This window comes from Hemibagrus wyckioides, linkage group LG07 (assembly GCF_019097595.1).
Source record: "Hemibagrus wyckioides isolate EC202008001 linkage group LG07, SWU_Hwy_1.0, whole genome shotgun sequence".
Classification (NCBI taxonomy): Eukaryota; Metazoa; Chordata; class Actinopteri; order Siluriformes; family Bagridae; genus Hemibagrus; species Hemibagrus wyckioides.
Window position 1 is genome coordinate 15,165,220 of NC_080716.1, and position 26,756 is coordinate 15,191,975.

General features: G+C 36.1%; 2 protein-coding genes across 3 annotated transcripts; both read right to left on the reverse strand.

Moving 5' to 3' along the window:
* Positions 1-500: 500 nt before the first annotated feature.
* si:ch211-196f2.6 (immunoglobulin domain-containing protein) lies at positions 501-6,888 on the reverse strand. Of its 2 annotated transcripts, none has more exons than XM_058395480.1 (5): positions 6,579-6,888; positions 4,577-4,921; positions 4,313-4,460; positions 3,898-3,949; positions 501-3,382 (listed from the first exon to the last, which is right to left on the reverse strand). In XM_058395480.1, exons 1-5 carry the CDS (start codon positions 6,628-6,630, stop codon positions 3,107-3,109), a joined length of 873 nt encoding a protein of 290 aa, XP_058251463.1. In that variant the 5' UTR covers positions 6,631-6,888; the 3' UTR covers positions 501-3,106. The 2 variants fall into 2 exon arrangements, with proteins under 2 accessions (XP_058251463.1, XP_058251462.1); XM_058395479.1 differs by having other exon boundaries at positions 503-3,382; positions 3,898-3,952; positions 6,579-6,881.
* A 6,234-nt stretch (positions 6,889-13,122) lies between these two features.
* Positions 13,123-26,544, reverse strand: nat16 (N-acetyltransferase 16). The gene is made up of 4 exons (XM_058396031.1): positions 26,287-26,544; positions 23,265-23,483; positions 22,811-23,035; positions 13,123-22,208 (listed from the first exon to the last, which is right to left on the reverse strand). Exons 2-4 carry the CDS (start codon positions 23,472-23,474, stop codon positions 21,642-21,644), a joined length of 1,002 nt encoding a protein of 333 aa, XP_058252014.1. The 5' UTR covers positions 23,475-23,483; positions 26,287-26,544; the 3' UTR covers positions 13,123-21,641.
* Positions 26,545-26,756: the final 212 nt, after the last annotated feature.

The following is a 26,756-nucleotide window of genomic DNA, read 5'->3' on the forward strand; positions in this document are numbered from 1 at the left end:
TAAATCAGACATTTTCCCCGCCTTATAGGGTCTTTAATCTGTATCATCTCTCAGACTTTTTCATGTGTCTTATTATCTAATCCACTGAGCCTTTGTATTTCTGCTGTGCTTTCCAGTCTTGAACTTTGATAGTTTTCTTGTTTTTGTATCTTGTTTTTGCTTGGAAATAACTGACTGAACTTTGCTCTTTTTTGACCATTGTTTTTGGATTATTTTCTGTACTCTGTGTTTGTGTGTGTGTGTTTCTTTACTTAATCCATTACATATTCTGGTATTTTTTAACGTTCCTATTTTTGTAACCATTGGCCTTATCTCCTGCATGAGTAGTTTTTTTGTGTCACTGCCCTTTGGTACTTACCTTTTAGTTAAATTTTGGCACCTGGTTTTGTTTATTAAATTTGCCCTGCACTTGCACCCTACCTCCTAGTCTGTTTTGTGACAAAACGGCAGACCAATCTATCTTCCTCAAGTCTTTAATCCTCATGATATTAGAGACATTAGAGATTCCAAGAAGTTTATTTTTTTCATTTGCATAACAAGAATAACTGATCAAACAAATTAGAAAGACATTACATAGTATTAGAAAGACATAACAAAGTATTTGTAAATAAATTGCAAGAGTTTCATGTATAGTTAACTTATATTTTAGAACATACAACAAGGTATTATTATATTAATGATTTTAGAATCTTAAGAGACGAGATGAGCCACTAATTCCTTTTTGTGCTCATATTGTTGTTACATAGTGACATTTGATGAATTATTTGCAATAAATTCTGTCCCAAAGTCATCTTTCCCTGGAACCTGGACCTTGCTGAGCATCTGTTCCAAATGACAATGACCACTGGATCTTTTTTAATATAATGGCAGGTACATTCCTAACTAGGATTTTTTTTTATTACTCTGGGGCTGTGAGAATCATACAGCACTGCCAAACAGCCAATAAAGTTTAATTCCCTGATTTTTGAAGTACAGTTTGAATGTCTGCTGTCTTTTATCATTTCCACACTCTTAGCATAATTTCAACTACAATGATAGATGGTGATATGTTGCTGAGATGGCACCTTCAGGGTGACTAGGGAATTGCTGCAGTTAAGGAGTCCTTAAAGTTAAATTTTGGTAGGAATTGGGAAATGTACCACCATTCAGTCTGTGAAGTGCACACCATTAATAGAACAGCTTGAAACTGAGGTCTTTAGGGTGTTCTTCCCATGAGCAAAATCTCTAGTGGGAACCAAGGTCTTGCTGCCCGTCCGATGAAGACCACAAACTGGTCTTGGTGAGGCCAGTCATAGGATAATGGATACTGGGTCAGCTGTCTTTTTGAGAACACCAATCACAAATGTGATGACTTGACATTGGCGAAGATGTCCACTTGTGCCTTGCCTAACCTTTCCTATATTTTAAGAGTGGCTGCCACAGCTAATTTAGAGTCTGTCAACACCAACGTGCTAGCAGAAACTGACCCCAAACCACTCTCAACCTTGCCATCTGTTAGAAAGCCTGGCATTTTCCAACAAGCTAGAGTCTTTTCTAGGGAATTAACTGCTTTAACTGCCACTCACCAATCTAAGAAGTCCCTCCATGAAGACCATAATTTGCACAACATGGGTGATATCCCACTAATAAAGGAAATCCACATCTGCTCACTGGAGTCCCACAAGTCTCAATACTTGGCCCTCTTCTGTTCTCTGGACGTTGAAAACATTGATGCTTGCCTTAAACAATGATGCTTGCCTACAAAGCCAATAGGAAAAACCCTCTCTAGTCCTCTAGCACTGCTTGACTGGTCCCGCCATCTCTCAGGGTATAAATGAGCAGGCATTAAGACTCTTCTCTGTTCTGGCACCTACAAAGTGGAATGAAATTCCCCTCAATGTCTGAACACCTGAGTCACTGTCAGTCTTCAAACAGTGACTAAAGGCATGAATAAAGGCACTAAAATTGCATTGACTGTGTGATTTTCTTAATGTACTACCACCCCAGCAGTTTTTTTTCACAGATAGTATTATTAGTCCATGACATAGTTTACATTAGGATGTATGTATTGATATAGACCACAAAGCACTTCTTTAAGTCACTCTGGATGAAGGCATATGTAAAATAAAGTAAATGTCCTGTTTCTTGGTGGGTGCACATAGAAGACTGTTGCTCAAATAGAGCAGAGCCATCATGAAGACAAGGTCACTTGCATATCTGTATAAAACACCTCACAAAGAGTTTGGTCACAGGTGAGCTATTGGTCTAAATATCCCTTTAAAAGTCTCATTAAAAGCTGAAGCTGTGTACTGTGACATTGTAAATACTGTTGAAAGTACAATTGTGCAAAACAGCACATTTCCTGCTGTGGCAGCTATCATTTCAAGATTTAGGGGCAGTGGTGGCTCAAGTGGTTAAGGCTCTGGGTCGTTGACCAGAAGATCAGGGGTTCAAGCCCCAGCACCGCCAAGTTGCCACTGTTGGGCCCTTGAGCAAGGCCCTTAACCCTCTCTGCTCCAGGGGCGCCGTATCATGGCTGACCCTGCGCTCTGACCCCAACCTCCAAGGATGGGATATGCGAAGAAAGAATTTCACTGTGCTGTAATGTATATGTGACAAATAAAGGCTGTTTCATTTCATTTCATTTAAGATTGGCTGCGATGGATATAGCCTGTCAGTAAGACCTGTAAACTAGCAGAGACACACCCAGTCCATGGGTTGTGGGGGTAAAAGGCACTTACTGGGGAAGAAAAGATAAAATAAGATAAGTGGCGCCAATCCCCAGCTTTGAATGTTATATAATTGCAGTATTTGTGCAAACTCTGCCTCATTTGTGACTTGAAAGTCTCTTGATACATGCACATGCACAAATTCAGGTGATCAGTTCCACACTTGGCAGTTAGGAGAGGTAAAATAGAAACACAATCCAATGTATATATATAGTTGTATGATCTGGACAAAACATGATTTTTTGCCTTGCAATTTGTTAAGACAGTATGGGGAACTCATCCATTAGTGGATTACGTGAATGCTGTGATTCTTTAAAACACCCACAGAAGATTTCATCTGTAAGGGCTGTGACACAGTCCAGAATATAGACACATTTTAAAAGAATTTTTTTTTATGTTCAGATACCGCTGTTTGAGGATGGCGTTGACGTTGCAGGTGGGATTTTTGGGTTGTGTTCCTGCTCCCTTTGTGATAGAGGATTCTCACCTAAACGGTAATAAATCTGTCTTGAACCAGCCAAACACCCCTGTGTTGCTACTCGTGCTTTTCCTTGGTAGGACTTCCATAGCCGACCATAATATAGATCCTCTTTAATCTTTGCATATAATTTTGTGGGGTCAAACCCAGAGGGAGAGGGGGTAGGTTGTACTTCACGTGCCTCTTCTGTGTACATCTAAAGCAATATAGACAAAATGAGTTATTTGTATATTGTTATAAGTATTATGTGAATGTTCTTTATTGCTGTATTGAATCTTTACTTTGCCAGTACTGAAAAAATAACCCAGTACAGAGTTAAATAACTAAAAGGCAATTTCCACTTGATCTAAGATTCTGAACATGTCTCAACTAGTTCTGTTCTTTTATTTGCTATTTAAAGCTTACATCATATAGCATGAATTAATCTTATTTTCCTTTACATAATGGAAAATGTTAGTGTTATCTATCTCAATCTTTTAACATGCTGAGCTAGGCTGGCCAAAAAAATCTCAACCACAGTTCCTGTGCAACAGAAAAACAGGAAATACAGATACCATAGTGCAAGTTCTTTAATCTAAGGTCAGTTAAGAAGTGAAACATAACTCAGTTACTGTACATAGTTTGTGTAAAATCCAGTATGATTTTATATGCAGCTAGAATGTAATATTGTTTGATTTTATTTCAAATACTTACATCTTACTTAAATCTTACCTCTGAAATTGTTGATTGGTCTCTATACTCATGCTGTATCTCAAGCACTTGCCTTCTAGGAAAAGAAAATGGAACAGAAGACAATAAAGGATCAAATATATTATGTTTATATATGTGCACCTAAGACCCACACACAAGCACACACACACATATATATATTGTAACCACCCTTTGCTTCTTAAAAATGTGTCAGTGGTCTCAGGTGTAGTTTTATGTAGAAAAATTTGCCATTTTTTTTTCTGTGTGTTTTTTAAACCTTGTAGAACCTGACACATTTCCATCACGTTTCCAACATTTTAGTTTGCACAGCATTATATGTTCTTGGCGATTTTAATATTGAATTGTTATATAAAATAGGTATAGGTTTGGCAAAAATCATTAAATATATCACAGATATATATCATTGGTAAAGTACCTCCTACAGAAACACCTCCAGCAAGTGAAGATGGTTATGATGAGAAATAAGAGAGAAAGAATGCATCCGACTGTTAAAGCTCCAAATTGCCCAAATAAACCCTGCTTTCGTCCGGCACCATGGGGTTCAGCTGCAGATATGAGAACACCTAAAAAGTTGTGAGCGTACACATAAACACATGTACGCATAACAAACTGTTAATATTTGTTCTGTATAGCAATTTGAGGAGTATTTCATAGAAGATTAGTATAAAAATCAGTATACTTATGGCTGCATCACTGAGGTCAGTACACTGCTTTATACTGCCTGATGGAAAAGTGATAAACTGACAGCAGATTAGTCCACTTTCATTTAGTGCTTCTTTCTGCGAAAAAAGGCCTGAGGAAGCCAGAGGGGTTTCTTGCCCCTGAATCTTTACTTTGCCAGAGTGCTCAGGAAAGATGTAGGTACCTTCATTTGGATGGAAGATTCCTAGTTTGGTGTGATTAGAGCCTTGTACCTTATCCCAGTTAACCTGAGTTAGACTGTCATTCCCAGCTAGGACACAGGTCACAATTATGTTATCTCCCTCCTGACTGAGTGTGATAGTTATCCTGTTGTTGGAGATGCCTGCAGGGACAGAAAAGGCAAATGATTTACTTTTACTTACTGCTTGTTGGATCTGGGCTAGAAAACTGTCTTTTTTATGGCAATATCTAGTATAAAGATAACAAGTGGTTAAGGCTCTGGGTCGTTGACCAGAAGATCAGGGGTTCAAGCCCCAGCACCGCCAAGTTGCCACTGTTGGGCCCTTGAGCAAGGCCCTTAACCCTCTCTGCTCCAGGGGCGCCGTATCATGGCTGACCCTGCGCTCTGACCCCAACCTCCAAGGATGGGATATGCGAAGAAAGAATTTCACTGTGCTGTAATGTATATGTGACAAATAAAGGCTGTTTCATTTTTTCACTAATAAAATATCTTATAATAATAATATCTTTAAAAACTTCTAATATTGTGTATTGTGTAAATCAGTGGCCAGAATCTAATTCAATGTTTGATATTTAATGTTTTACTATGAATTTTGACTAGAAGTAAATGTTTTCTACATAATGATTTTTCCCCCCAGCAGTTTATTGAAGCAGTTGGAAAAGTGAAGAGTGACTGCATGTTACTGCAAGGATTTGACATGCAGAATTGCTTATCTAATAGTACATTCTCTACTGTAATAGCATGATTCACTGAAATATTTTTTAAAAAGGTCCAAACCATCAAATCTTTGTGTCTTTGTGTCTTCTGACATTGTGGTCAGTATTTAATCTGTACATGCGTCCTCAAACTAGTTTTTGTCAGCACTGCGGCAAATATTTTTCTGATTTAGTACATATGCTGTGCTTCTTGGCCTGAAGTTCTGTATTCATTACAGTCTTAGCAGTTCATATAATTGATCATATAATTTATTTTATTAGTTTTGTTTTTTCTTAAGCACTATAAATACTGAAAAACTAAGTTTTGCTTTCTGTCACTAAAATAATTTTTAAAACTGTACAAAAAATTAAAATATTGTGCTCAAAATAACAAACTTTAACATTATTTAACATATGTCAGCATATGTATATTAACAGAAATGTATTTATATGTATGTTACTCTGAATTTTAAGCTTTAAATAATTGCAGACAGCCTTAATGAGAAGCGTTGCGCATATCATTGAAGACAAAGCAGCCTCTGAGATTTGGATTTCTGTTTTCTGTATAAATGATAAGTGATAAATGATCAGACCAGATCCAAATTCTTTTTGGAAAATCCTCAGCAGTCCCCAAAAAGTCACTTTTTGTATATAAATAACCTGAATTTAATATGATGAACATTCTGGTTTTGTTCATCATTGTGCACATCATAACATTTAATGAATATAACATTTAATGTTGAGAAATCTTTGCATAACCCCCATTGTATACTTTTTGTGTGAAATTTTTGTCAGTTCAGCAGTTAGTTCCCAACATTAAAAAACTTGAATGAAATTAAATGAATGAAAGTTCAGGCAGTCCATTTCATTATGTGTGTAATAAATCCCACTGAATTTTACATTACTTGATTATTTTCATTTCATTTCAAAATTGCCCAAACTACCTCACAGCAAAACGATCTGCATTAAAGTAGTGTTTTAGTTCAAACTGTATTTCTAGTTAAAGAAGAAGTGATGTAGGAATAGATAGTAGATATTCTTATAATATTTTACACACATTCTAAAACATATGTCTCATATATAGTTTAGGCATTAGCACATACCTGTTTGCAGGAAGGATACAATGAAAAAAACACAGAGAATATTCTTACTCATGGCTGCTCTTTTACAAAAAAGATGTCGGGCTGTTTTCCTCTTTTCTATCTATTCCAAATTGTGTATGAACTTACTACAGACATGTAAGCGAAGAGAAGAAAATCTCTTTGAAAAGAAGAGAAGAAAAATTGTGTATAATAATCTTTAGTGACAGATCAAAATCTTGCTCTGTCTTTTTTCAGTTTTGCTTATTTTCCACCGTCAGCTCAAACATAATTCAGCAGTTCTTCAAAGGAAGGAAGTGACAGCATGTGATCTTTAACATGTGGGAGTTTCCATTAAGCTTAGGTCTCACCACAAGGTACATGCAAAACCTCTACTATACTAAGTGTGAGATGAACTATCACTTTCAACTTAACAGCAAGAATTTTAAAAAGATGTAAGAAGATAACACGCTCCGTGATGCATTTTTATAACATGTGCTTCTTTGTGTTTTGTTTTTGATGGCAGATGAACCTATTGCTCAGAAGCAGATCATATGGAATCACAGACTGTGAATATGCTGATAACTAAATAAACAGATATTTAAATTAGTCAGTTTTGTGGTGTCTGAAGTGCATCAGTGTATTCAACAATTAAAAACCATTCTTAAAAAGTAGCTTTATTTTTTAGAAGTGTTTGCTTTATTATACACTATATTGCCAAAAGTATTCGCTCACCTGCCTTGACTCACATATGAACTTAAGTGACATCCCATTCCTAATCCATAGGGTTCAATATGACGTCGGTCCACCCTTTGCAGCTATAACAGCTTCAACTCTTCTGGGAAGGCTGTCCACAAGGTTTAGGAGTGTGTTTACGGGAATTTTTGACCATTCTTCCAGAAGCGCATTTGTGAGGTCACACACTGATGTTGGACGAGAAGGCCTGGCTCTCAGTCTCCGCTCTAATTCATCCCAAAGGTGTTCTATCGGGTTGAGGTCAGGACTCTGTGCAGGCCAGTCAAGTTCATCCACACCAGACTCTGTCATCCATGTCTTTATGGACCTTGCTTTGGTCACTGGTGCACAGTCATGTTGGAAGAGGAAGGGGCCAGCTCCAAACTGTTCCCACAAAGTTGGGAGCATGGAATTGTCCAAAATGTCTTGGTATGCTGAAGCATTCAGAGTTCCTTTCACTGGAACTAAGGGGCCAAGCCCAGCTCCTGAAAAACAACCCCACACCATAATCCCCCCTCCACCAAACTTTACACTTGGCACAATGCAGTCAGACAAGTACCGTTCTCCTGGCAACCGCCAAACCCAGACTCGTCCATCAGATTGCCAGATGGAGAAGCGCGATTCGTCACTCCAGAGAACGTGTCTCCACTGCTCTAGAGTCCAGTGGCGGCGTGCTTTACACCACTGCATCCGATGCTTTGCATTGCACTTGGTGATGTATGGCTTGGATGCAGCTGCTCGGCCATGGAAACCCATTCCATAAAGCTCTCTGTGCACTGTTCTTGAGCTAATCTGAAGGCCACATGAAGTTTGGAGGTCTGTAGCGATTGACTCTGCAGAAAGTTGGCGACCTCTTCGCACTATGTGCCTCAGCATCCGCTGACCCCGCTCCGTCAATTTACATGGCCTACCACTTCGTGGCTGAGTTGCTGTCGTTCCCAAACACTTCCACGTTCTTATAATACAGCTGACAGTTGACTGTGGAATATTTAGGAGCGAGGAAATTTCACGACTGGATTTGTTGCACAGGTGGCATCCTATCACAGTTCCACGCTGGAATTCACTGAGCTCCTGAGAGCGACCCATTCTTTCACAAATGTTTGTAAAAACAGTCTGCATGCCTAGGTGCTTGCTTTTATACACCTGTGGCCATGGAAGTGATTGGAACACCTGATTCTGATTATTTGGATGGGTGAGCGAATACTTTTGGCAATATAGTGTATCTTCTGCCACAAAATGGCAACTGAAGTATGTGAACCACTTACATACATTTTTTTTTTTTCCATTTCATTGTCTGTACCGCTTATCCGATCTATCCTCAGGTCACAGGGAGCCTGTGCCAGGCACCATCTCAGGCACCATCGGGCATCAAGGCAGGACACCCTGGATAGAGTGCCAACCTATCACAGGGCACACGCACACACTCAATCACTCACACACTACAGGCAATTTAGAGACTCCAATCAGCCTAGTAGCATGCCTTTGGACTATGGGAGGAAACCCACCAAGCACAGGGAGAACATGCAAACTCCATGTTTGTGAGCTAGACTTGAACCCAGGACACTGGAGGTGTGAGGCGAACATGCTAATCACTAAGCCACCGTGCCTCCCCACTTACATACATATTTATATTTAATGTTTACACAGTGCTATTCATTGTGTATTGTGTATTAATGATGATGCAAAGATACATTTACTATCTATTTATACATAATACATGGTATAAATCAAGGGCACAGAGTCATTATCCTGTTGCTTTTTCCTGTAATTATTTCTACTACGCAGCTGCTATTTGGTTGAGATGGTTCAAATAAAGAAGTTATTACACTGGTAGTGAAAGTGAAATTATCAGAATAACGGAATTGAAGAAACCCTGGGAACCACATGAGAATATTACAGAGCTTAACATACAATATGCTATCTGAGAAATAAACTGCCAAAGCCTAGATGAACTGAACAAAATTTGGTAATGGAATATTGGTATAGAGATGATTAGTAAAAGCAGTACTGAAGTAGGTTCACTTGTCATCAGTTTGTGCTACACATGGATGCTCCACAATATTAAAAATAACTGTAAATGAAAAATTATGCCGGTCAGTGTGATGCAGCCCAGCCTATAGCATCATGGCCTATAACATCATTTACATCATAAACATAAACATAACATAAAATGTGTGACCTGATGTTGGCAAAAGGAATAAAATGTAATGAAAGTCTATGGCTATTCTAATATTTGAAAATCATCAACTCCAATGTTGGCTTTGGGTTAGGCCACATCACACAACCTTTTCATTTCCTCTAATTGCATGTGAAATCCTACTTCATGTTTCTACCCAAGTTAGATTGGCCAAGATATATCCTGTTATGCCTCATGTTCCTAATCACCTGTTACCCTAATCTATATGTTTTGTATAAAGAAGGGAATTTGTTAAATGGCATTTTATGTCATGTAGATGTGGATTTGTCAAATCCTGTGGCTCCCCCTTGTGGAGAAGCTTCTGTTTGAGTGGGTGGGTGGGTGGTTGGTTGGGTGAGTGAGTGAGTGAGTGAGCGAGTGTGTATGAGTGAGTGAGTTACAAAACAGGCTTTTAACATATTCAGGACAGGGGCATTTATTGCCTTATTGCCATCTTTCTGCTATATGTGCTCCCAGATCCATACCACCAATTCTCACCACACAGACAATCAGCATTTGAGTTTGTCAAGGCCATCCTGTTCAGTTTGTTGCAAGTTGTTGATCTCTAAGAAATAATGTTTCACAGAATCAGTGACCAAGAGAGCACTTTATTTAAGGGTAAAAAAAATACTATTTCTAAATGATTTAGTGTGGCTTTTAATGCAAAATAAAGCTAACTGAATTATTGTCTAATCCCATCACTAATTTATTAAGGATTCTGGCCTCATTAACTAAGTGAAAATGTAGTACATCTTAACAATAATGTGAACTTTAAATATGATTGCATCCCAGATGTCTGTAAGTGCTGTAAATTGCTGTCCTGTGTCTTTAGACCAAAAGCATTTCTTTTTAGCTTAAATATGTCACTGTCCTCCCCCCTGTTTCTCCCATCCCCCACTGCCCATCTGTCTGTTCCATAGCAGAGTACATGGAGGCAGAAGAGCTGTGTCGTGACTGTAGGTATTTTGCTAAGGATGGTGTGGTGTAGTGTTGATCAACATAAAATGCTCAATAATATAAATCGACATAAATTGACATTCATTTATGTGTTTTTGTTTTTTCATTTGGTTTTTTACTTCTGCTAATTTATGTTTAGGTCTCTTTAAGACTCACATTCATTTTTTTTCTGCTGCTTTTCAGTGTGTGTGTGTGTGTGTGTGTGTGTGTGTGTGTGTGTTATAAGGATTTGTCTCTCTCTCTCTCTTTTTTAATTTTTTTTTTATTACATAACTCACTTTTAGCCTAGAATGTTTCTGGTCTCCATTCTTTCTCTCCCCCCCCATGTTATGTGACTGGCATGGTTGCCTAGGAAAAACCAAGGCCAGCTGGGCCAGCTAAGTCCACCCCACCTCCCACCCCCAACCTCTTTCACCCTCCAACCTCACTTCTGTGCGCACACACACACACACACAAACACACACACACACACACACACACACACAATGCCTGATCAGTATTTACCATCCCCTCTGCTGTCTTTCCACTGCAACTGAAGTGCATGATAAAAGACTTTCTTATTTCAACCAAAACTATGTAATTTGCTTGTCCTTGAATATTAATATAAGAATGTCAGGAGGTTATATATAAATATTCTAGGATAATCATTCTTTGACACATAAACTACACCAATATGTGGCAGCACTACAAGAGGACACACAAGACAAGATATAGGTGAAATATCAAGAAATGCATAGGTTAGAATAGATTTACAACTGAATAAGTGTAAAATATTTTCTGCTGCTATATATGGGCAAGGTATATTGAAGCCCGGGAATCAGATTGTAGCGCTACCGTGATCAGAGGATAGTGACTTCACCCCAACCTGAAAACAGCCTCTATGTGGTGGAATGCAACAGGAGTTGAAATTTAGTCAAACTGTGTTTAATTTGTGGAAGAATAAACTATTAGTTATCAAGTTATTAGTTATAGGAAAATATGTTTGGTCTAGTAATTTGCACATCACACTGGAAGATGTTCTTTTACCTACAGTAACTAGGCAACAATCATGTAGTTAGGTGAACTAGATGCAAGACAAGAGAAAAGCTAAACTGAGATGCGAACCTCTGGCAATGGATTGGAGTTTTTATCGATGTCCAGCTATCTTTAGAAACTTCAGCTTATCCACCAGTCACTGCTTACTTCTTATTTTAACCTCTTATCCACATTTAAAATCTGGTGTGCAAATACATAGTTAAAGAAAACGAATTCAGTAATATATACTCTCACTGATGCTTTCTATTGATAAAAAATGCCCATGTGTCTGAATTCTAAACAACCTTCAGTCGATGTACCTTCACTCAACAAATTAAATTGAAACTTCTCAGTAACAGTATAGTCTTTTTTGTAGTCTTTATAGTCCTAGGTAGATGTAAAAAGTGTTTTTGTTCTTTAATTGCCCTGTAGAAGCAACACTGAATTTTATATGTTTAGTATGTATTTTAAGACCTGTTTTAACCTGTAACAATAGCAGCTCAAATATGTATGTGTTGGTAAGCACTTAGTTAAATATATTCTTTAGATAGTCAGGGGTCATAATGCCAGTGTTTACCTTCAGCAATGTCAATTTCCATAATAAAGATCCATTTTAATGCTAACAGCAACAAAAATAGATAGCCTGTGACCCTTCTAAAAATGAAACATTGATTTTCAGCACTCTGCAAAGTCACATGCATACAGCAATGTAAAGGAAACCTTTACATAGAATGGGAGGTCAGAATTGTGGGGTCAGTGTTAACACTAGCACCTGCTTCTCACGTCAGACGAGTAGAGCTAACTGGCCTCTCGTTTTTCCATTTGTTGTTGCCTGAAATACATAAAGAATCCTGAGGCTTCTGTTCTCCTGACCTCCTTGTACAATAGGACCCCTGTATCTGCGGGGGAGAGGTTCCAAGACTCTCAGCACATGCCTGAAACTGTGGATAGCGGCCAACACTATCTAGTGAAGATATCTGTGATAAAGTGTCAATTATAAATGAGGCAAAACAACACATTAACAAGGATAACTAATAATAATAATAATAATAATAATAATAATAATAATAATAATAATAATAATAATAATAATAAAGTTATGTAAATGTGCTTTCTCTCTCTTTCTCTGTCTCTTTCTAAATTATTTATTGTACTGTGCTCACACTTGTTCTTGTGATAATGTTCTGATGTGATGATGACACAATGCCTACATGTAGGTAGCATATACAGCATGGATGTACTGGACAAAGGGATGATTAACATCCCAAGCAGGAACACACAAGTTTTTATCACGTTACTCAATATGGTGTTCATTTTAAATTATTAATGTTTACTATATTTCTGGAATTTTCCATTTATTTTTTTCCCAGGCCGTGGTGATCCGGGCCATGTTTTACCGTAGTACAAATTCCTTCTGGAATGTCTAATATGAGTCTGTCATCCTTAAACTAATCTTTAGAACAAGCTGATATTTAGACCAGAGGAAAAAAATAGTTCTAGAAAACAGGTTGAAAACATCTAAATAAATATGAAATCAATGTCATATCAGTGTGTTACCAATCTGTGAATAATGTCATACAAGGACAAATAAAGACAGACAAGACTGGAGCTATTGGAGAACCCAAAAGAAAATACTTCATGGGCTACCAAGAGCCAACACTGAAAAATGGCCACTACAAAAGAATGTTCAAGTATACTTCTTTGTTTAATGATGAATCTTGAGGAATATTTTAGGGGGTACTTTATCTTCTACTTTTTTTAAATAAAAAATTGTTAGCTGCTGCAGTACATTTCACAAATTAAGTACACACACAATTCTACCACTGAATCTGGTCCATTTAAAGAAAAACTACATAAAACCTTTCACTGTCAACATAAACAACATAGACTTCGGCTATGCTACAATATAACACTGTGTTCATTATGCTACATTGTAACCACAGCAAGTAGCAACAAATGCTCCAGTTCTTTATAAGGCTATTTGTTCTTTAAAATGGGAGCTATTTGCTCCCTGCTTATCACATACTCATCAGGCTCTGTAGAGGTTACTTTTATTAATAAGTCATAAAAACTAAAGCAAAGCCCCCGTTTTAATGCCACAATAAGGGATTGGTGGTTCATCTTCTATTTATGTCGGATTGTTGCTCTTTTGCTCTTGAAACATGCCAGAAGAATGCATGAGTAAAAAAATACATCTAAAAATAGACTATTTGAATTTCATTTCAAATTCAGTTCTAATGTCTTACATAGTTATCTTCTGTCACTGTACTTGTAGGTCTGATTTTCAGGAGAGTCATATTTTTCATTCCAGTGTTCTGTTGATTTTTTTTTGTTCTTAAATCCCTGATTGTGGCTTTGAACTAATAAGCCTGTACAAATATTGTACTTCATACACAGTTCTCTAAATAATTTGAATAAGTTCTCTTACCTAACACGGTCTTGACAAACTTTGTAGTACAGCAAATGTAGCATTTATTCTATATTAATTTTATACACAACAACCTAAGAATGCTACCAAAAAAATAATGCAAAAATAATTACAGACTGGAATAACATGATGTTCCATTAACCACACACTGTGCTCAATGCTGCAGGTTTGTTACGTACCACTGAAACTGCAGCTTCTTTACTCCATGTTCAGTCATTTTTATTAGAAAAATACCTCCAGGGCATTAAATATTTTAAGCATCATGATGTACAATCACCTCTTTGAAAAGTTTGTTTCTACACACAATAGATTTCACTACAATAAATGTTATTACATTTAGATTTCTATGAAATAACATGCACTTGCATATCACTTTTTTTTTCTTTTTTTTTTTGACTATTTTCAGATTTTATATATGACTAAATTAATTTCATTGTTTCTGACAAAAAGCATAAGTGCAAACAAGCATTTGTTGCCTCAAATTGAACTTCATTTCAGATGAAATTTTTTATATTTTAACATATGTTTACATTTTTCATATTGAAACTAGTATATCTACTAGAATGGTAACTCAGTTTTAGCTCAAATTTAGCAAAATTGTTTACATTTTTTTTAGTATGGTTTCTCCATTCTTAAACTATACACCAAAAAGAAAAAAAAGAGTAAACTAATATGTTTGGATGCATAATATCAAAAATGATTCCTCATAAACTACACCGAAATAGATGTTATCATCCATAATGCATTAGGATTGCATTAGGCATTATGGTTAATTTATAAAACATGCAAATTATTGTGGCCAAAGAAATTTTGACAAAATGATTTTGTTATCTATTTTGTCATTGTATATAACGAGATGCTTAATATTATATTCTGACATTCTCTCTTAAAATTCTTTAACACTTTGCATAAACAATCAGAAACACAAAATAAAAGACAAAAGAAAAATTCAAAGCAAAAAAAAAAACAAGCTAGAGTCTATCATTCAAATTCTTGAATTTGTTTTTCTGTACATAATTTTTTAACTTACATGACAAAATCAACAGCAACTAAATGTTTTTAAATTTACCCCAACATATCAAATCTAAGTTATAACTACTGATGTATGTTAAATCTAATTGTATCTCTAGGATTTATATTGTTTATATTCAAAAACATTCCTATACCACTGAGCATGTTACAGAAAGAGAGGTTCAGATGCATACAAGAACATAGCTATACAATATTAATATAATGCAAATAGACAAAAAAAAAAGAAACTTTTTACTAATATTTCTACCTTTATCAGAGTTAGCCAATATCTGTACAGATTTTAAAATATAGTATGGCTAGGTTCACACACACAAAAAAATATATTATGTTTCAGTGAATGTGTGTGTGTGTGTGTGTGTGCATGTGAGTGTGTGTGTGTGTGTGTTATTGCTGATAAATCCATATGATTGTATCCCGATGACTGCTTTACTTATATGGTCAAAAATCTAAAGCCATCTTATTGAATGTTGCAGACAATCTCCAGAATTATAATGTATTTAAATGGTTTACACTTAGCGTAAACCTAGCCACATGGTTTATGACAGCACCTGCCAAACCCCCGAACCCCCCACCCTACCAACCCCCACCAACCCAACTCACACAACACATGCCAATGATTTCTCGGGGCTTGATGTTTTTTATGAAATATGTATTTCAAATAGTTTTGTCACAAAGTTAAAAAAAAATTCAAAAACTCACAAAATTTGAACCAAAAGAAAATCAATTCATTTTTAAACACTGCTTATGAATAAGCAGTCTTATTGGGTTATAGAAAAGTATTGTTTAAAAATTAGATCACATTGCACTGGCATTGGAACTGTTCACCCCCTTGATGAACAATAATGCTTTACGTTTTCCACTGGAAATCTCACCTGGATCTAACTGTATCATTGCCTAATTTCTTTATTTAAATCAGATTTTATTTGAGTAGCAATACACTAAATATAATTTGTGTATCCATGTGCCATGATGAGAGGTTTTTTTTTGGGGGGGGGGGGGACCTAGCTGTTACTGCTGCATCAAGGGAATGGGTTACATACACACATATAAACTCTTTCTTACAGAGGTAAATAAGAACCATACCTATACGTATAAGAGTTAGTGTGTTTATCACCTCCAAACCTGACTGTATGTAGACAGGTACAGATTCATTAACCCAGACTATGGTCATTTAGTTGGACATAATAAGTAATAAGAATATCAAGAAACTCTGGCATTACTATGGTAATGACCATATCTGTAAAAAAAACTCTTTGTGTTTCAGATAAAATCACAGAAATCTCTATCAGGCACATCAACCATTTTTACTTTACATGTGATTCTTTATGTGGGCATCTATACTAATTGCTCTTAAACAGAGCAGATTAGTGAAAGGACCCTATAGGGTCCATGTTAATCTTAGGTGCACCTTTGGCTTTAGTCTTAAACTAAAGCCTTAGGTATTAACTCATACAAGTTTGGACATTTCCAGTGTTGTTGTGGAAATACACACCTAATACAAATGTTCTTAGATGCAAAGTGTACAATTAAAACATTATGTCTTTAGAGGAACCACCTGAGGAAATTTCTGGACCACTGAATGACCATGACTGGTACAGGAAGTTACAAGAAAGTATTACTCACACAGTTTCTTGTGCTTTGGATGCAACGTGCATGGATTCTAAATAACAAAACTTATTAAAAAAAAAACACTTTTAGGATTTAGTTGTGCAGCTGCAGAAATAAGGTATAATATAACATAATATATAGGATATATAATAATATAATAAGGTAGAATTCTAAAATCACACACACGAACAATGAAAGTTGCAGATTACTTAAACATATTACAGGAAAAGAACATATTACAGGTGGATCCAAAAAGCCTGTCACTGCAGATGTTACTGGACACATATGTGTTATTTGTTAAAATAATATTTGAATGATGTTATGTTTTTAATTAATATATTTATTCTTGCTCTGATTTCAACCGCTGGTTCCATTTGGTAATTTGTTATATTATACCTTTTCTTTTAAACATATAATGTTGCAAACCATGATATTACAAGACACTGTAAAGGAATTAGAAAATGAAAAGTATATAGTTCGAAAATCATCCAAAGAGATAATATAGCCCATTAGCATAACATGACTGACTGTCTACTACCCTTTTGACTTAACTTGGTCAGTTTTTCCATTGAAGTCTCCAGAGTGAAGGTTTGGTAGAAGGCATAGCACCATTACCCTGAACAAGCTCTATTTCAGCAAGGTGACACCACAAAGGACTCAATAGATCCTGTTACAGTCTGTCTTAGAGACACAATCGGGTAATCTAAGCTCTTGGGGTTCTTAAGCTCTTCTTTATTTTAAGCTTACCTACTGATTTGTTAAAAAAAAAGAAAGAAAAAGAAATAATGCCTGCAAGATTAGATTATCTTTGAGGCAAACTGTGGACTATGAATACATTCCATCATGAACTACTGACCTGTGATTTGCTTATGCTGACCACTGTACTATAGCTGTCGTATTGTAACATGATATCTGTCATACATCCTATCCGTACCATCTGTCCATTTCATTACACTGGTTATGCCTTTCACCTCAATCTGCAACCTGTCTTTATTTCTGCCCTAGCAAAAGAAAATGAATAGTCTTTTTGTGGATGATGGTTTCACTTCATGTGCCTCATCGCTGTCACTTCAATGCCCAATTAGCACAATTCCCATAACACTGAGAAGACATGCTTATACATCACCAATTGCTAGTCCCATTGCCATTCATTTCATTTGATCAAATGTAAGGGGGGTTGGAGATAATAATAATCAAAAAAAAAAGAAAAAGGAAAAGAACAAAATACCACAAGAATACCATGACGCTCTTAAAATCATACAGATATTCATAACATTTCAAGTAACCATCTTGGTATTGGCTGTTGGAACACTGTTATGAATAGTGTTTATGATATACATTCAAGTACCTAAAAAGAAAACCACACACTTAAGATCCATATCCTTAATTCAGTAACCAAGACTTTGCCTCATGGACTAAACTAAACTAAAGCACAGATATTTCAGTGGAGCTCAAATGGTGCTGTTGTCTTCTTTGCTCATACATTATTTTTAAAGTAAAAAATAAATTAAAATAAAAAAAACATTGAACTCAACTGACATGTTTGTCATGTTGTCATGAGCCAATACTAAGAACAATTAAAAAATGTACAATGTCAGAAATTTGTTTTAAAAAACCACTTTTGCTCCATATGCAGCAAGATCACAGTTACCCATTATCTACATCAAGGTTCAAAAATGTTTCCAGCCAGGGTGTGCTTTAAAAAGATTCCAGTGTCTAAATCATAAGAATGAATATAAGGGGAAAATATGATACTCGAAAATACTAAAAAAGTTGAACTCTTTCTTAATGGACAGTAATCATAAAGTCTAAAATGTTTTACTAGCTTTGTGGTCAATATACTTCCAATTTTTGCCAATGGCCATAAAGTGCTGCTTTACTATAAATTAAATTTTTACTGTTTTTGCTATTAAAGCACACAACCTACACTGAATGTAATAGGTTCAACAATATTTTTTTAGACAGTGTTAGACTATTTAAAGACAGAGTATTTTCCAAACATGTGACCTTGCTGACCCATGCTGTCAAATGAAAATACAGACTAATATTCAGCCCTAATCAGAATTTGAACTTAAACACTGTTTTTACAATGCTTCAGTTTGTAATCAGATATCAAACAATACTTATACTGTAACTGATACATTTCTGTGGTTAAAATCTTGCTTTATCTATTCTAGTTTGCTTCTAAACTCTTTTTTGTTCCACTTGTTTATTGCCTTCTTTATGGACTACATACTGTAAACATTTATCAAAATTGACAGGAAAAATAGTGTTTAAATGCATCCTGATTAGAGCTTCACAAATGGTTAGTCTGTTCATGATTATTCAAGAGAAACTGCTTAATATCTAAATCTTACACAGAGTTTCTGTATAACTAGATGTTGCATGAAGTGTGGATAAATGTTTAGAAGCAGGCCTTTCCTTTGATGGTCCCTCTTGATATATCATAGCAATTCAAAACTCAGAAACTTGACTAGTTAGACTAAATCAGACTACATTTCTGACACGTTTCTGATATAAGAATAAGATGTGCTAGGTGTTGATGGATTGTGCACATTAGAAACACATTATACAGTCCAATTGAAGGTGGAGAAACCTCTTTTTCTCATTGGATGAAACATTGTTTTAAAAAAAATTAAAACCACAAGACCATAAAAACTAAACCTACTGAAAAGTTACTGAAAACTTTTTAACCTTATAGGAACATTCTCTTGATAGGAACATAGCGCAACATTATCTAATGAAAGGAACTTAATGCTAATACTTACAAAACAAACTAACAAATTGCAAATGGTTCAGATTAGAACACGTTGCATGTTTAGTGCACTCATATGTATGGAATACAGGGAAACCTCAATTGCTAGAATGATTTTTTTCATGAGAGTTGGTTGTTAACATGGTATAAATTTCATTATCACTTCAGTGATTTCTGCAGTTTTCCAGCAGAAATATCTGATTATGTGTGATATTTAGATGTTTGGTTTTGGAATCTTATTTTTACTCAGAACACTGTCAACTGAAAACATGTTCATTGACAGAACGGCCAGTATAGATATTATGGTTGGTTGTACTTAGTTGCTCAAATCACAACCTATTACTTCACCAAATTTGGTAGCCAGGAACGAGTTTCCCTAAAAGCACCACAGCACAAAAATCATTGGTAAATGGTAGAGCCAGCATTATATTGAACACTCTCTCTCATTTAAGATGATTTTAACATTTGCAATGCTTGTGGAAAACTCAGCTCAGTAGCCATTTATGGCAGAAAGGGGACGCTGTAGAGAGGATTGTATAAATGTATATAATTGCTTTTGCAGACTGTGGAAATTTAGCACTTTTTGGATGTTTTGGATCAGATGTAGCATTTTTCTGAGAATGGCAAAAAGACCTCCTTCCTTTGCTCAACAATAACCTTCTTTGCTTGGTTTCTCTTGGTTTTCAATTCTCTGTGTTTCTTCTCAATTGTAGAGCCAGTGAGAGGCTTAGTCCTGTGCTGCATGCCATGCTATTTATAAACACTCAGCAGTAGCTTCTTCCAAACTCTTCCAGTGACAGATGGAGTAGAATTTGGGTTTGTGACTGTTCCTGGTTTTTCAGTGTCCTTTGCACCAAGTGAGGCTTCAAATATGGGAAATGCTGGTAAATGTTTCTCAGGTGTTAACTTGCTGAAGGAAATGTAATCACTTTCTTAAACATTTCTTTTGAAATTGAAAATGGCTGTCAGGTTCTTGATTACCAATGCAAGTGTTTTCTTCTAAATGAGTTTAATATTCTAGTTATGTCCTGATGAGAGGGTTGAAAACACTGAGGCAGTAACTGATTAACTAATTGTGGAATAAGATCAATTCAAGTTGCAATATTAGTTGCAATCACTAGTAGATAACAAGAAGGGTATAAAAAATTCTTTGTGCATTGTCAAATCTCTGTTTTTCATTTTCCAGCTCAAAATCAAGCATTTTCATGGACAAAAATATGAGGCTCTTTATGTGTACTCAAGTGCTTTAGAGATCTTCTCAAATGGATTGCTAACAAAACCCCATTATGAATGACAATGTGTCTTATTTGTTATGATCATGTCTAGTTTTAAATGCTCCTAGCTCCTGTTTTCTTACTCACAATCTTTCAGTTAAATGAGAAATACATAAATATACCCGTTCATTAGCTTCTTAACTAAATCATTTTGCATGGTAAATGTAAACGTACTAACCAAAAAATTTGTTTTTAATCATATAAACTAACACAACACATGACCAAAAAGGAATATTAACTGTATTGAAAACACAACATCTGTATTACATCTTGGTTTTCATAACCTTCATATTGCAGCTGCCAACTGTATAGTAGGAGATCACATTAATACTAATAAATAAGGTTCAGTGCATAAAATAAGGACCTATCTAAAATTATGACCAACCTTCTCTGTCTGTCCTATTTTGTGTATCATTGCAAATAAATGTTATATATTAAATAAACATTATTTAATATATAACATTAACATTAACGTTAAATAAATGCTAGTAACCTAGCAGAAAGTTTTTTTTATGTTAAATAAACTTGGTGTAAATACATAAAAATGAGTAAGCAGATCAGAACGTTTTCTACATTTCATTTTGGGTATTAAATGATTATTTTAAAAAAAAAAGTTAACATTAGCAGCTACTGTACAACATTCAGACAAAACAGTCTCTAAAGCAAACATCTCACAGTCTATTGTGAGATATTACATTTAGATTATCATAAAGTGCCTAAAGATTGTGCAGTCTTATTTGCAACTCAGCATGTGTTCATTTCACACACACATACACACACTGTACTGCATTCTCAAATATGGTTAGTGTCCCTAACAAATTTTCTTGTTGCATATTTATTTTATTTTTACAAATTGCTGCTTTCACTTTTGCAGAGATGAGGCATTATTAAACTTACTCAAGCTAATTTATACTAACTTAATTTCTAGAAGGAGATTTTAATTCTTAGTTTGTCTATGGATATATAGGATAAAGGTTTTGTTCTGGGGCAAAATATGAAAGGAAACCATTTGAGTGATGTCTAAGCTCTTCCATTTTCTAATGTTTGGCCTCCAAATGTGGGATAAGGGTTTCAAGCTCCTAAATTCTAGCTGATAACCTTCCTCTTGCTACACCAAGTCGGATTCCACTACACATTGCTCTCTGTATTCCTTCACCAGCTCCACTTTCAAGGTCTCCCTGAAGAAATCCGCCATGGGTTTCCATAGTGGTGGGTCCAGGAAAACCTGGCACATCACGTGGCCCTTCAGTGTGCTAGTGTGGCACCTCAGGTGACATAGGACCTGCTGCACAGCCAGAGCCAGATCTTTGCCAAACATGTCAATGTTGAGGTAGTACCAGTCTTCACCAATCGGTACATGAAAGGGGAAAGTGCACAAGCTGACCATAGATGGGCAACAGGTGTCATCCACCATCCAATCAATGCCTTTCTTCAACAGGATCTCCATGTTGCTGGGCATGGGCTTGAAGGGCTGCCAGTCTTGCACAATGGTGCCATTGGGTAGTACATCCTGCATTGCCTCACTGCTCAAAAAAAGTTGCTGGACATCTGTGGCATCTAACCTCACTGGGATGCTGGAAGGAGCCAGGCCATCTCCTTCAATACCCACATTAATCCCGACATCAGTGAGGCGTAACTTTAGGTCTTCAGCACTGAAGCGTACCAGCAGGATTCCCTTTAAACAGGAGTTTCATGAACGTGTGAGAGAACATACAGTACAGTATGACTTGATCAGCACTGTCTCCTACCCACCAAATTTTTGAAGAATTAAAGCATTTACATAATGAAAATAAAATGATTGAGACTACCTACAAATGCAAAATTGTATATAAAAATTCTCATGCTTGCACGCTCAAGACCTGCTTAGTAGCAGCCATTCTTTGATGAGAATTTCATCAGTTATCTGTTATCGGTTTTATCTATGTTTTGTTGCTTGCCCTGAATGGTACATTAGTGATCTTACCATCATAATCAAAAACAGTACAAGTGTGACATTTTGCAACAGTAGTAGCCCAAGCAGTTGGTCGTAATTTCCAGATTTTTTAAAATTCAGCCTGGTTAGGTATGTGACAGTCAATACAATATATTTACTTATCCATTGCAAGAAAGTTGAGTAAGGAATGTTTGATAGTAGGGTTCTATCAATATAAAATGTATTTGATAAAGTTGCGAAATTTACAAAATATTTTGGTTAACTAAATGTTAATTTAACTGCTTATTTTGTTATCATGATCTATCACTGTTGTCACTTACTTGAGTACTCATGTTCACCCCTACCTGTTTAGTGATAAGCCTGTACTTCTGGAAGTCCTTGGGACCCAGCTGGTCATCTCTTGTCAGTCTGGTCACTTTAACTTCAGGATACTTGGACTTAATAAGTTGAGAACAGAAGCGGAGCAGCACCCGCGCAACTCCCTTGCCCCTCTCCTGAGGGGCTACACGGAGACCTTCCACCAGCATAGTTTCTCCATCGTCAATAATACATACTGACTCAAGTGCAATCTGGAAAATGCAAAACAAAACACGGGTGTTTATACATGTACTAACAATGAGAAAAACTTTTTGTTTTGGTAAGCTTTGAATATCTTTTTTTTTTTAAAAAAATGAATTAAATATAACTAGGTACCAATAGTACTATTCAATATTGTTAATTTTACCTGCTTAGGTTCCAGTGAAATTACCATGCAATGCCTAACAATACATGTGATTGTGTAAATAATTGTAATCTTACCACTTTGCCTTGCTTGCGAGCAAGGATTACAGTACGATTTGTCTCCTGCAACCAGGCCTGATAGCGAGTGGGAAGGTAGTCTAGACCACCATAGATATCCTGGCTTATGGCCATGATGTCATCAAAGTCTTCCTCAGTAGCCACAGTGAACTGTAGTCCAGTATGAGGAGGCACCTCAGGGAGGCAGGTCAGGCTGTTTTCAATCTTCATTGTTTATTGCTGGCAGTGAAGCAAGACAGGAATAAACTTCATTGGTTTCCTATTCCTGTTATCTTTTGCATGATTAAATGCATCTAACATATAGCTACTGTATATATTAAGTGTATGTAGTTTACATTAAACATTAAAGTAATTCATGACACCGAGTTTTTTTAAGAAGATTCCTCAGAACTGCTTAACCACAAGAAAACATTTGTATACACGTGTGATTAGCCTAAGAATGATTGCTGCTCCATGTAAAGTCTGCTTCGTGCTAAATGGTATGATGATAAATAATACATTCACATAATTAGTGGTAACTCTGAACCATCCTGCCCTACTTCTCACCAGTGTATATCTATAGGTTTTTCATTCATTGTTGAAATGTGATAAACATTCATTAGTGTTGCCTTAATCTAATACATATTACTGTGGGGTTTTAATAGTCTACTGGTTTCTGAGATTGTGTTGGGGATATAGCCCTTGAAAGCATTCTTTTGGCAGCTTATTTGGGTGCTGCACAATAACATGTCACGTAACAAAAATTCCATTAACGATTTATTCACAGACAGTCAGACAACATGGAATGATTTCCAGCCAATATAAATGGAAGGGCAGACAAAAGACTATTTGCCCTTGCATTTATATTGTATAGTGGTCATTTAACTTATAATATGTCTGTACAATCAATGGCTTATTTGCTGTCCATACAGCTTATCGTGAAATAACTAACTGTAACCCTTTATAATCCCAAATTCATTTAGTCCAAACAATTCAGGGATATCTAAAGCCAACGGTTATATCAAATGTCTAATTAAATGTATTTTACTTAAAACTAAATAACTAAAGACTCCATAGCAATTATTTATTTCAGTGGAAATCAAATGGTTGACATTAAAAACTGTAAAAGATAAAAGTCCAAAATCCACCCATGGGAATGTGAGTACACATGTTGTTGTCATGAACTGCACATCAATGAAAACCCAAACTTTCATATACTAAATATATATGATTGTGTTATCTATACAATTATACTGATAAGTGTGACTCAGCTATGCATTTTGGATAGATGCCAGACAGTAGCAGGAGGGGTGACTGCACAAATTTCATTAAAGGGACATCTACCGTCAACCAATCTTAACATGCTAGTAATATTGTTATAAAATACCTTTATGACAGTGATGCTAGTAATAGGGGAATTTGGTTTTATATTATTAAAAATATTGTGTTGTCTATCCAGGGATGGAAAAAATATGATACACTGTGGGTTCATTTCATCTCACTCTATATGGTACATTGTATATGGTTGAGATAACAATAAAGAGCTACTTGACTTGGCCTGACTTGAAAGCATAATTAGATGCTGGCTTATTGTTAACTGTATACATTATGACCTGATCATGTGAATGACTTTGCAGTATTTTTGGAGGCATCACCACCTAGCCAAGAATTGCACAGGGACAGTAAATCGGTCACTGCAGCATTTTGACTTTGTCATCATTAATCACTGTATCTTTGTCTTTTCAACACAAGTTAATACAGGCATTTTTTGGGAGAAAATGAACAGACTTTAATTGATGCATAATTACCTTGTTTTGACTATTATCTTTAGAAAGGTTATAACAACCACTGATCAATTTCTTAACAAGACTCATAATCTCATAATTCACATTACTGCTAAAAGGTCCATATAACAAAATCTCTCTCTTTCATATATATTTAAAAAAAATCGAAATAAAACATACTGAAGATAAATAATCTAACAAGCTTTAATGCAATGCCCTGATGCAAATAATACATTTTGAAAGTACAGTTTCAAGAATACATGCTTATACACATAATATCTGACATACATGCTCACACAATCCACTGTGAACCATCCCCCAACAGCTCTCTCTCTCTTTATCTCTCTTTCTCTCTCTCTCTCTATCTCACACACACACACATACACACACACACACACACACAAGGGGAGAATTAGAAGACAATCCAACATGATACTGTTCACAGAATTGATCTTTAATCACTATTTAAGGCTCCTGTTCGGTCTCAGAAATCTCCACCCACTGGGAATGACATCAGCGACATATCTTCATAATTCACCTTAAGTGATCTCTTCAAGCAAAGCTTCCAATTTTATTAGAATATGCTGGCTGAGCAAATCCGAGAATAGTGTCAGAAACTGATATGCGTTCTGTCATGATCTACTCAACAGAAACAGCTGCTCAAGACTCAATGATCCCTGCAATATTATCCCTTTCAAAAAAATGATGTTTAGCGATTTAAGCTCGATAGTTGCATGTGTATACTTTATATATTTAATTAGTCGGATGCCGGTCAGACACTTGCGTTACTCATGGCTACAAGACGCACAAAGTGCATTGATACATTAATCAATGAAGGAAAACCACAAAGTCAAACCACCATGGCTTTTCCGATGATCTACGATATAGACCTCATTCACACACATACCACACACAGTTTAAACATCAATTAATACGTCTCCTGTAGACATGTTAGCCATCTCCTTCCAGTCCCGGTAAAATTCCACACAAAATGGCCGTTGGGGGTGGTGGTGTCGAGGAGGGGATGGGGGGGAGATATAACGGAGAAAATCAAATGAATTAAATGATCCTTGAAAGATTAAAAAACGTACACGAAAAAAAAACACATAATCGGATACAAATTTTTTGATTACGTACCGTTTGTCACATATACAAATGTTTTACTATTTGTCCTTTGATGTGCTGTAGGACATCACTGTGGATGTCACCGTGGAAAAAAAAAGGGATAAGAGAGAAATCGTTAACGGAATTTTACCCACCTTGAAAGGCGCTTGGAGGGCGTTTGCGGTTGGTGCAGGTTTGCTGGGATGAAAACTGGCCACGGGCAGACACGCAGGTGCTGAATAAATGCAGGTTTAAAGTGCCCCTCAGCTGCAGAGATAATTTTAAACCGGGTCTGCACAGGCTCTCAGTATGTCACTTTAGACCACTCCCACCACCCCCTATACACTATAGAGTCAGAGAGACGTAATCCATCCATCCTCTCTCTCTCTCGCTCTCTCTCTCTCTCTGTCTCTCTGTGGATGCTGCAGATCACGGAAAAAAAACCTTTTTGGAACGTTATTTCCGGTTTCCATGTGGAATTTCTTTCTTTCTCTTCCTTTCTTTCTTTCTTTCTTTCTTTCTTTCTTTCTTTCTTTCTTTCTTTCATCTATTTCTCTTAAAACCAAAGTAGGTGTTTTTTATTTTTATTTTTTTTTTAGAATTGATAGAATATTAAATACTAAAA

Coding starts and splice junctions, on each gene's coding strand:
- nat16 (XM_058396031.1), bottom strand. CDS start 23,474: ATGAAGATTGAAAACAGCCTGACCTGCCTCCCTGAGGTGCCTCCTCAT. Junction 23,036..23,264: donor CTCGCAAGCAAGGCAAAGTG/GTAAGATTACAA, acceptor TGCATTTTCCAG/ATTGCACTTGAGTCAGTATG. Junction 22,209..22,810: donor ACAGGCTTATCACTAAACAG/GTAGGGGTGAAC, acceptor TCCTGTTTAAAG/GGAATCCTGCTGGTACGCTT.
- si:ch211-196f2.6 (XM_058395479.1), bottom strand. CDS start 6,630: ATGAGTAAGAATATTCTCTGTGTTTTTTTCATTGTATCCTTCCTGCAA. Junction 3,953..4,312: donor TGGAGGTGTTTCTGTAGGAG/GTACTTTACCAA, acceptor TTCTTTTCCTAG/AAGGCAAGTGCTTGAGATAC. Junction 3,383..3,897: donor ACCAATCAACAATTTCAGAG/GTAAGATTTAAG, acceptor ATATTGCTTTAG/ATGTACACAGAAGAGGCACG.